The 12,141-nt window shown below is 40.0% G+C and overlaps 1 protein-coding gene across 1 annotated transcript in view; it reads right to left on the reverse strand.

Annotated features, from left to right (window-relative positions):
- The window catches only part of ryr3 (ryanodine receptor 3), a 109,909-nt gene extending 103,273 nt beyond the window's left edge, over positions 1–6,636 (reverse strand). The window contains exon 1 of the mRNA XM_041975039.1: positions 6,575–6,636. Within this exon, the coding sequence (XP_041830973.1) occupies positions 6,575–6,622 (48 nt within the window). The 5' untranslated portion in view covers positions 6,623–6,636. The remainder of the gene's footprint in view (positions 1–6,574) is intronic.
- Between the last annotated feature and the right edge of the window lie 5,505 nt (positions 6,637–12,141).

Here is a 12,141-nt window from a genome sequence, read left to right on the forward strand (position 1 = left end):
AGTTATAAGGATTTTATTAGTGATCTTAAAGACAAAAGGTAATTCCACAGTTCCTGGTGTCATCTCCCTCAATACATGCAGCGAAATGTCCATTAATTTCCCTCAGGGAGGCAGCTTTTCCAGCGTTGTATGCTAGCTTTTGCTGCAGTTGTTGCATCACAAATTCTGAAGCTGGTTGCACCTGCTGATACTTCTTCAAACAATAAAGATGCTGTGTGATGCTGTATTTATTCTTTTCAATCTATGAATTAAAAATATTGCGAGTACTTCCTTTCTGCTAAACAGAAAAGACAGAAAAGGTTTTTAAAAGTTTTATTTATTTTTTGGTCCCTCCTTCTGCACATTTTGCAGCAACATAATATACAATTTACTATGAGAAAATCTCAACACTAAAAGACTTCTTATCTGAAAAGCAACCGATTATTTAAATAGCCAAACTAACACAATACATTACCAACAGCAAATCTGAGTAATTTAACATGTTACTTTGCTGCTTCCTCAGCATTATTTGACAAATTTCTTAGAAACATGTCACCATCAGTGATGGAAAAACAGAAGCCAATGAGCCAATTGTAAATATTGAAGAATCCTCTGGAGACACTGAATCTCAACATGCTACCTGTAAATTACTTTGAATAAAGGCTTTTGCTAAATGAATGTAAGACAGTGCAACAACACTAAAAGGTACAGTGTGTAAGAATTACTGATAGATGTGTATATGGACTTCAAATGTCAAACAGTTGTCTAAACATGTCTATTTATTTCTAATTATTTTATCTTGGAAATGTTCAGCAGTGTGAAATGACTCTAGGATTTCATTCGCTTCTATTTACTGTCAGTCACCTGACTCCTGCAGAAACAAATAAAATCAATCTTTCAAAACCACATTACAACTCTTACTGTGTTTATTAATATCAAGTCTGGCTCAGAGAGGTTTGCTTTCACCCCTCTTTATTTACACCATTTAATTCAGGTGTGTTGGAGCAGGGAAACATTGAAATCCTGCAAGACTCCGGCCTGGTAGGACCAAATTGAGTACCCCTGCCCTAAAATGTAATACCTGATTATTTTATGCTAAAATAATCAGCATGTGATAATGCCACCAGGTAAAACTTAAGCATCTGGTGTTCAACCAGTGCTCGGACATAATCAAAGCTGGTGCCTTTAATCCAAAATCTACCAAACCGTATTCCACCTGGAAGCTTGTCAACACTGTCCATTGCTGTGACACATTAAGCCACGGAAAATGCTGTATATTACTTTGTGGTTGAAGCATTTGCTTTTTAAATTCTACTTCACCCCCATAAAAATGGTGTTTAAGTGTTGCTGGTCTTGTGCTGCTGTGGCTGAAGCACAGCCTCTGGTGTGGTTTAGTGCCAGGCAAGCAGAGTTGTATGTGCTGTGGAAGCATCATCTTTAAAAAGGCTAAATTTAAACCCCCAGAGTCCTCGCCTTGGTATGCAGAAGGCTTCCAGAACAACATAAACTCCAAATAAGCTCAGAGAAGCTAGTGCTTAAATGCAAGCGCCAATCACCTGGTTTTTAAAAAGGTGCAACAGCAGTTCACCTGCAGCACGGGACTAATATGAGGACAGGTACATGTATGAAAAAGTATTCCAATTAACCATTACTCAACTGATTAAATGAGCATCGGTCAAGTTTGCTATTGCATTTAGCATGTCCATAATGCGATGGCATTGAAGGATATTTCACCTCCGGATAGACAATGTAATATTTTGAGACAACAAGCCTCTGATTTAGATCAATTCAGACAAAAACACACTTTAGATTTTCAACCATACACCAAATTTCACCAGCTACTGAGGGTTACTTAAGGTGACTTTTTATAACTTTACCTCCAGCAAAATGGTGAATTCCACCAGCAAAGACATCTTAAAAAAATAAAATTCTGTGTCACAATGTAAGTTATAAGATCAGAAAACACACAGCTTCAAGGATGCTGTTTATGTGGTTGGTCTGGTTCATTTTGTTCATTTCTTTCGTCAGTATAACCCTTAACGTTATTGACAGTTTTGCATGAAAAGCTTGTATTTTAATCTAGATCTGGATCCAGATGTGGATTAGCCTTGGCAAACATTTCTGGGTGCACTTGTTAGTTTATGTGTTTGGGTTTCTCTGTTTCTCTGTTTCAGCCTCCAGCAGGGGGGGGGGGGGAGTAGTAATTAAAGCCAAAACAGCGTTTGCATCTCCAGTGTCCTGTGAAGTACAAGTCGCAGCTCAACATTGAACATATTCTGGGGGTAAATCCAGCAGCATTTGTTTGGCACCACATCTTTTTCTCTGTTTTGTTTCTCAATAGTGCTAATAAACAAGCCTAAACAAGCTCTAACTATGTTTGTCCATGATTTCTTTTCTTTTTATCACCGAAAGTGAGATATTGTTTATAGAGGTTTTTATCCAAGCAAAGGGAGTCCATGTTTAACTGAACCATAATGTCCAACCTTTTTTTCACATCTTAAAAAGTATTGATCCAGCAGTAAGAAATTTTTCACTTGTTAGATTTTCTCTAGAAAACACAAAAAGATTCAGTTTGCACGTCATTTGTCCAGGTACTATATCCACACAAAACAGAGACAAGCCACTGTAGCTGCAGAAAAGGTTGATTGCCGACACTCAAGACATGTACAATGTATACAGGCCAATTCCAAAATGTTAAATAAACTGGATTTCAATTATCTCTCCCATTTCAGAGCTTCCAGCAAAGACACATTTCTCCCAGCACAGAGGGTTGATAACAAGGCTCTGTGAACCTCAGGGGAAGCTTCCCCTCCAACCCTTCTGAATTCGCTGTTGTCATCAGATAACCAAGATGCCAGTGCGACAGTAGAATCTGAGAGGTGTGGGTTAGCATATCACTGCCATCACAAATAGTAGGACCTGTTAAGTACAAGGTCCACCCTGCTTCTAACAACCAGTCAGGCCTTTGGGGGCTTTAACAATAATTAATGTATCACCACTGAAAACCCATGAACCCATTTGGTTCACGGGTTCAGTGGAGAACAAGAAGAACATATGGTAAATGGTCCGTATTTATATAGCGCTTTTCTGTACCAGGATACCCAAAGCGCTTTACAGTATACAGCACAATCACCCATTCACGCACACATTCACACACTGATGGCGGAAGCTGCCATGCAAGGCGCTCGACCACGACCCATCAGGAGCAACTAGGGGTTTGGTGTCTTGCCCAAGGACACCTCGACATGAACACGACTTGGCCGAGGATCAAACCGGCAACCCTCGGGTTACAAGACAACCGCTCTACCTTGCTGAGCCACGCCGCCCCCAAATATATGCCCACATATAAGCATGTGGGCATGTTTTAGTTGTTTAGTTTAACGGTCAGCAGTAGCTTTACAAATAGTTATCTAAATGACAGCTTGATGCTTGTGTAGAGTTGGAAAGATGTCTGTGTTTGCCAGGCGAGAAGGGGCTAATGAGAGGCGCTATCAAGTGGCAACTCATAACTAAAAGTTGGGATATCTTGACTTCAGCTGTTACAGTGCTGGCCAATTTGTCTTCAACAAGTTTAGCAACATTACTAAAGTCACATAATAATCAGCTATAATTTTATTTTAAACAACAGTCTTTAAGCAGGTTTAAAACATCGGGATGGGAAAATTAAACATTTTCACTGGCCCAAACAGGAGAAATATAGCCAAAAGTGGAGCCATTTCAGGCCAGTTGCATCACTCATGTGTAAAAATCGTTCCATTTAATCAACAAATTCACCTTCTCCACCTGCATACCAGATACGAGCCAGCATCACAATGTGTTGGCACTGTTGGAGGAAAGCACAAGAGACCTGTGAGTGGAAGGACATTTAGGACCTGCTTGCATTGTTATGAGATGCAACCTTGTCATCTACACTTACAGCACCCCACAGATGGCACAGGTTGCAGTGGTTTAAAACCCCTCGATGTTTGATCCTTTATATCTAGGCAAGTGAAATATTCTCTGGTGAGAAAAAATGAATGGGTTTCTAAAGTCGTATATGCAGCTAGTGGCTTCATGCATGGACCATTCACTTCCCAGCTGACTCTCTGCCAGGTCCTACTTGATGTGGTAGACTCCTACTGTCTGTAAATTGTCTTTGGTCTTTAGTTAAGTGGCTGCATCGGAATGTGTGCACAAAAGATGGAGTAAAAGGTTTTTTTGCCTCAGTAAAGCAAATGTGCCGATGGGGCGGTCCAAGTATCACTGCACTGGTCTTTTTTCTCATCTGCCAGCCATACTCTCATTTTATTGAATAGACTATAAGTAATGTGTGCAGACGTACAGTAATGAAATACTAGAGTCAGGATTGAATAAGGTGCTGTGTTACAACATTCCCCCTGTAGCTGTGGCAATTATTCAGAGAGAAAGAAAGAGGAGAAATATACCATGTTGTAGGCTTTTCTTTCTGTGTGCATCTGATAAAACACAGAAAATTAAAATACAAAAAAAAAATTATATTATCTTAAATGAACGATAAACATTTATGCCTGCACTGACTGAGACAATTAACAAGCATGAGCTAATATTGCTCTACAGCAGCGGTTCTGAACCCTCTTTTCCTTGGAGAGCCCTTTCATGCATATACTAAAAAGCCACGGACCACCTGCCGAACCCTGTGCTGAAACCATACTAGGTTTTATGCTTTCAAAAGTGAGATTTTCACCATCAATAATGTATTCTGGCTGAATCCTGTCCTTCCATAAAGCCAAAGGTAAATTAACAACATATAGCCTTGTTTTTTTTTTTTTGTTTGTTTGTTTTTTTTTTGTTTTGTTTTCTTTAATACAGACAATATGTGGACATTAATCAGGGTGCTCTTTGAGTGACCCCTTAGGGGGGTCCCAGGCCCCATGTTGGCAACCAATGCTCTACAGCAGCAACACCACAGCTTACAATTCACCTTTCCTCAATCACGTTTCTTATTGACCCTTAGAAATGATCAGCAGTTTAGGTGACATAACTGTCCTATCAAAGTCCTCTCAAAATGGCAAAAAAAAAAAAAAAAAAAAAAAAAATCAAGCTTTTTCAGCAGCCTCCCAGAAATAAACCCTAACCCCCATTTTAATATATGGGATAGTTAAATAAGGTGTGTATGACTGAGTTTACCATCCAAAGCAAGCTTTACCATCTGCAGACAGTGTTGATGAGCTGCTAATACCCAAACTAGACAAGGCAGCATTACCATTCCATGAGCAAGCCATGCATCATTATTTTCCTGTTACTTTCAATTTCTGATTGGTCTTATATTCCTATATTCCCATCAGCTATTGATTCCCATCTATATGAATGAGACACTTACCAGTAAACACTCACAAATTCCCTAACTGAGCTTCTCAAGAGGTCTTTGTAATTCTGCACTTCATGACTACACTGCAACTTAATGACAAACAGTGCACATCCTCTTTTGACTGTGCTTAATTACACAAATGAATTCAGTTCAAATGGTCATGTACTAGTATGAAGTGTAATGTATTGCAAATTAAGTTAATTTAAAGGGTGCTTGGACAAATTTCAAGGGCTGCTTGGACAAAATTATGTCCTATTAATGGTCTAGAAAATTTATGTAAAAGCCCATAGTTTTACAACATTTTATTGGGAAAATGGCTCCTTATCTTATTAAAAAGTTATGATAAAAAGTAGCAAATCCCAACCAGCAAATCAAGTCTGCAAACGCAAAGGGATTCTCTGCCATTACGTGGGGCTCCAGAGACTTCTAAGGGTCCTTGAAATAGTTTAAGGTTCTTAATTACTCTGTTGTGCTAATTACAATAAATTTAACGATTCAAACCAAATCCAGAATTTCTCTAAAGGGATAAAACAAACTAAATCCACCTATTTGACTTCCAGGGTCACTTCCAGCTGTGCGTTATTGGAGTCGTATCGCTCTCCATGCAACACCAGGGTCACAAAGCTTTATGAGATGAGGGAGAATAAGAATACGTGCTCGGTCAGCTCACCGCGACAGATATCTGTTCCCACAACACCAATATACAAGCTGTCATATCATTTACAAGGATAACTGCTGTGCATAACCACACAGAGAAGGGACACCGTAAGCAACCTGCGTCAAACAACTAAAATAGTCATCGCGGAGGGTGGCTTGTGTGTAAGGACAACTTAATGAAACTCTCCTCGTGGAGACGAATGCAGCCATAAAACGTCAGCAGTGATCCATAGCTGAGGCAGAAATTAATGTTTCTGCACAAGTCGGTCTGGAGAAAAAGATAAAGGCAAACGAGATAAAAGGCGGGTGAATGTGGTTTGAAATGACCAAATGAGTCTCTTTTTTATTTTTAATTATTTGTGTCCTTGCACCTGCAGATGGGAATCTCATTAAGATTCCACACATCGAGAGTCCCGTCGACAGGTGCGCCGTGTCCGAGGGACGCAGCGTGCAACCTGCGACGACTTCCACACGCATCAATCATTCAAGACGCAAAAGCAGCATTTACCACTGACGATGCATTTAGGAAAAACTTCCACAGTAATGCAGTTCGCATGATTGGTGTATACGTTTGAGAGCGTAAACGGATGAAATTAGGCTTTCTTTACTTACAGTTCTCAAGAACTGGATCTCATCTTCCCCTTCTCCGCCCTCAGCCATGGCTGTGAAGGAGCCTCCTCAGACTCTGGAAGCCACCGCTGACTGCCGGCAGAAACGCGATGCTGTTCTTCTCAAGCCGATATTAGCATAGAGCTCATCCACAACCATATAGGGCTGCCCGGCTGAGCCCCCCCTCCTCTTCATCCTCCACTCCTACCCCCTTCACTCATCCTCCCCCTCTTCCTCCTCCTCGCTGCGCCCCGACGCCAGTAGCAACAGCAGCAGTGCGGACCAGCGGGCGGACAGAGCCGGGGCGGCCGTGGGGTGAGCTCCCGGTGCTGATGATGCTGAGGATGATGATGCTGATAGCTGGTGATTACATACAAGCACTTTTAAAATGGTGAAACCTCTTCAGCTGATTCAGCGGCTTCAACTGACAATGACGTATGCTGGGGTCAGTGGCGGATCTAGAAAAAATTACATGGGGGGGCAAAGGAGAGGCAAGAGGTCCAAGCAGGGTGGCTATGCTTGACGTCCTCATTTAACTATGTGAAAATCCTCCATAATCAAATGCAGTCAATAAAAATACCCACAAAACTCTTTAAAGCTATTTATTGTATTAGTATATCCTGTAAGAAAATGATTTAAAAAATTGTTATAATGGAGGGAAGAAAGCCTTCTTCCCCCCAAAAAAATAAAACAGAAAAGAAATACAAAAAAATAACTTAAATCACTGTACAGGACTGATTTCAGCCATTACTTTTAAGACAGCTTTAGGCGAAGGTTGTTGTGCTGTGCAGCAAAACGTCTCACAAAGACATCCAAATCCATTGCTTTGGCTCGCTGCTTCTCTATGCTAAGGATAGCTAGATTGCTTAAACGATCATCTGTCATGGTTGAGCGCAGGTGGTTTTTGACAAGCTTTAAAGTAGAAAAACTCCGTTCACACCCTGCGGTACTCACTGGCAAAACAATGGCAATCTTGCACAGTCTAAATAGTTCAAAGAAAACTTCCTTAAAAGGTTCCAGGAACGTCACAAACTCAGTCAGACTAGTTGGGCAAACTTTGCCATTTGCTTTGCTTCTTTCAAGAAGTCTTAATGCCTGGCGCATCTCAGTTTTTAAGTCTTGCAAGTCAGAGCCATATGCCTTAGCCACTAAAAACACCAAGTCCTCCTTTAAGAAGTCAATGTTTGATGGGTTTAATGCTTGTATACCTCTCATTATGTTACAGCTGGAGTTTGAGAAGCGTCTCTCCATCTCACCCAGCACTGAGTCGATAATGGGAAAGAATATACTGATTCTGAAAGCATCTTTGCTGTTGACATCTGCTTGGTGTCCAAGTGTGGAAGTTACAAGGCTATCAGCCAGTCTGATAGATGTTTGTTTGGATCTTTTTGATTTGGCAATGGTAGAAATATTGCAACTGTTGCACATTTCAGTCACTGCATCCCATAGCTCATCAAAGCTCTCCTCTTTGCGGTAGTCTTCTAGAGCATGTCTGAGGGCTTCAGTAAGGTCAGCTGCTTTAGTAAGGTCCACTTTGGTTGACTGGAGCATCTCAGACAAAATCTTTGTTTCACCTAGGACTTTTCTGAAGACAACAAGGAGTCCTATGAAATTAAAGTCAATCTGAGAGCGTAATCCTCTTGCTTCTACAGCTCTTTGTGGATTAGCCTCATTTGAAATGTCTTCCAGCACTCTGATAACTGCAGTCAACCTGTCCATAAGGTTTTTGCATGCAGCATAGCGACAGGCCCACCTAGTGTCACTAAGTTTAGGTAATTCTCGAGGTGGTCCATTGAACATTTCTTTTTGAACATTAGTCCACTTATTGTGAACATATGAGCCTGACATGAATGTGTACAGTCTTTCCAGTAGAGTGAAAAAACATGCAGCTTCTGGGACACTTTTCACAGAGTCAACAATCACAAGATTCAAACAGTGTGCACTGCAGTGAACATAGAACGCATATTTAGCAACTTCCTTAATTCTTGTTTGAACACCAGAACACCTGCCACTCATCACTGCAGCCCCGTCATAGCCTTGGCCTACCAGATTCTCTTTATACTGCAATCCATACTTCTCCAAGCATGATATTATTTTCTCGGTTAAACTGGCAGCATCCAAGTGTTCAGCTCTTTGGTATTCCAGGAAGCTTTCCTGAACCACACCATCATAATAATATCTGACAACTAAAGACAACTGCTCATTTTTTTTCATGTCTTTTGTCTCATCTGCTAAAATAGAAAAATGTTCACTTTCTTTGACCTCCTTGAGAATTTCCTCTCTCACCATTTCAGCTAAACACCCCAGAATCTCATTTTGAGTGCCTTTACTGGTGTACTTAGCATTCCTGGGACCTTGCGACAGTCGTCGTTTCACAAAGGCATCACGTTTGCTGATAAGATCTAAAATCTCGAGAAAATTTCCCTTGTTTTTTGATGACTGAGTTTCATCATGGCCGCGTTGGGAAATGTTTTGAGTTGCTGTCAAAAGCAAAACTTCAGCAAGAGTTTTAATGTACTCCCGGTTTTCAGTTACTTGTTTTTCATTAACATCTCCCATCATTTTGAGTACAGAAGTGTCTTTACTTGACATACTCTTGTACTGACTCCATGCTATCATGGCATTTACATGGGCATCTGACTTAGCATGTATGTTGAACCCACTGTTTTTGGATGTGGCCTTCTTCCAATTGCTATATCCATTTTCTGATGCAAATACACTTGTTTTTGACACAGCAAAATGTCTGCAGGCAAAGCAATAGGCTGCATCTTTTGAAGAAGAATATTCAAGCCATGACCAAGTGTTGTACCAAATGCTTTGGAAACTCCTCTTTGCTGCTCCATGAAGTGTTTTAGGGAATGTCTTTAAATCTGGCTGCACTACAGCGTCATCTTTGCATCTTGATATATCTAAAAGAAACACATACATACACACACACGCACACGAACACACACGCACACATGTATATATTTATACGCTTTTTTCAGCTTTTTAATGCACTTGTAGATTTCACTGACAATATGTTGTTTATTGTAACATCTAATGTCTGCACTAACCTAAATGGAGAATAGATACTGTACATACCAGGTGGTCCAGCTGGAATAAAGGGTGGATTTCCTGACTCTGTGCCTTCCTTTTCTCTTTTCTCTAAATCAGCCTCTTCTCCGCTGTCCTCTGTCTCTCTCAGTGATTCTGAAGACTTTTCCTCTTCATCCCCTGCATCACTTTCTTCACACTCAGTCATTCCTTCATCTGTTACTGTGGCTTTCTTTATCTGTGACCCTCCTGGTGTCTCTGCCATCTCTTCTTCCTCACATCTTCCTCCCATCTCTTTCCCCTTCTCATCATCTCTCACTTTCTTTCCAAAAAAACTGGAAATGTCTCCACTTTTAAATTTTCTTTTCATCGTGGCCTGTGGATTTCAAGCATCACAATTACATTATTTTCATCGCATAATATAAACAGCTTATAACAACATAAAGTGATTTATCACATTTACACAAGTCGCACGGTTATATTCAGACACGTGTTATTTTGCGCAGCCTATTTTTTATGTTACATGTCTTACAGTATGGATGGATGTAGAGTAACAGGGTTTCATTGTGCGGTCTTTTGCTCTAATCATCGTATAGAACCACCAGTCAGGCTTCAGCCCATAAAATAATGACCCCTAAACATTTCTGAGCCATGGAGAAACTGCTTTTGTGTTAACTGTTAGCAAAACTAATCAGGAAAATGTGCTCTAACAATACAAAACAGGAGTGAGTACTGCTAGCAAGCAATTAACGAGCGAGCGTGCTAAGCCGCGGTCATCCGTCTTTTTTCTTTTTTTTTAGGAGACATCTATTTTATAACTAGTTTATTTGTACTTAAAAACTTTGTGCCTTAGAGCATCACATGGCGAAAAAATAGCCTTACCTGTCCTACTTAATGACTCCACCCTTCCAGACTGAATACAGTCTCATTAACGAGGCGTGGTGACTGGTGCACTGTCGCGCAGCGGGATGCAAAAGGTGTCTGACGCAGGGCCGTAACTAAGCTTTTCGTGTGCCAAAGAGTTTAGTTTAAATTATGTTTTTTTTTTTCTTTGGTAAAATATTTTTCCAATTCAAACATGTGCTTTTAAACATTCAAGCAATTTGGTTTTATGAGATTCATTTTAAAGACATAAATATTGGGGGGGCAGTTGGGGGGGCATGGCTATAAACCAGGGGGGCTGTTGCCCCTCCTTGCCCCCCTGTAGATCCGCCCTTGGCTGGGGTTGACTGGCAGCAGCGGAGATGGATGAAAAGTTTACACGTACGCATCCTTGCAGCAGACATTTAGTGACAAGTCGGAGGTTAATAATAAGTGAAATAACTGAGTTTTCCCTTTTATTGTGTCAGTATTGATACTCAGTTTCATTTTCCCGAGGCACTGTACTTGTTGCATAAATGTAAATATTATATTGTGTTTACTTAATCGTACTTTAACAATCAGTTTTTCTTTCATCTGGGTTAGATTCGCATTCACAATATAACTGCATTGCAAAACTAATCCTGCATCACTTTGGATGGGTTTTAGTTGTCATTTCGGATTTAAAATCATGAAAATGCTCTAAACCTCCATCAGACGCTGCTGATATGGAGTTGATTCGTAACATTAAATTATGTTAGAAACAGAGAGAAACAGGTTGTTGACTTATTTTACTTAAACTGCTAATTCAGTGAAGATTACATACAGGGGAAAAGAAGAAAAAAAATACAAAATAATTGCTCATTATTCCACAACCAAAATGTATGCCTTGCATTAAAACTATTTTGTGTTTCACATCAATTTTCATGCAAAATAATAACATGCAACTTTTGTCGTGAGAATCAAAGGTTCTGCCGCTTTCTACCAAGACATCACTGACATCTAGTGGCCACTTAGTGTAACTGCACTATGTTTATTAATTTAGCTTTACATGAATGTAGACGTTTTGTGCAGAGTACATCAACAAATACAACAAATCTCATGTAATGGTATTAGCTAGTAAGACTATAAATTCAGGATTTGCTTGATTTATTTACTTTTCTTAGCACACTTTTTAAAGATCATTTTAAATACAGCAAGACTGTATATGATAGAGGTTCACTGGTTTTTTACTTTCTCTCATACGCCACATCGCCTGAGCCCTCGGTTCAGATGCATAATAAAAAGTGACTCACGTTTGAGACAGAAGACGTAACACAAGTTACAAGTTGTTACCAAATTAAGTGAATGAACTTGAATTAAATTCAAATACTTAATCCCCTGCGGGAAATTGTAATGTTTTAGTAGGCCTAAAAACAATAATAATCAATTAAAAATTTATTTTACTGTTAAGTCTAGTTTCAGAGGGTGATGGCTGCTGGCAAGAATGACCTCCTGCACCTTTCTGTCTCGCAATGTATTGGAAGAAGTCTCTTACTAAACACACTCTGCTGTTTCTTCACTGTTTTGTGTGTGAAAAATGGTCCATTGTTTTCATTCACTTGTGCAGCTTTCTTCTCTGTACAATCAGCTCCAGATCAGACACCAGCACAGTCTCTCGTTCTGATGTTTCTGTT

Source organism: Melanotaenia boesemani, chromosome 22 (genome assembly GCF_017639745.1).
Source record: "Melanotaenia boesemani isolate fMelBoe1 chromosome 22, fMelBoe1.pri, whole genome shotgun sequence".
Lineage (NCBI taxonomy): Eukaryota > Metazoa > Chordata > Actinopteri > Atheriniformes > Melanotaeniidae > Melanotaenia > Melanotaenia boesemani.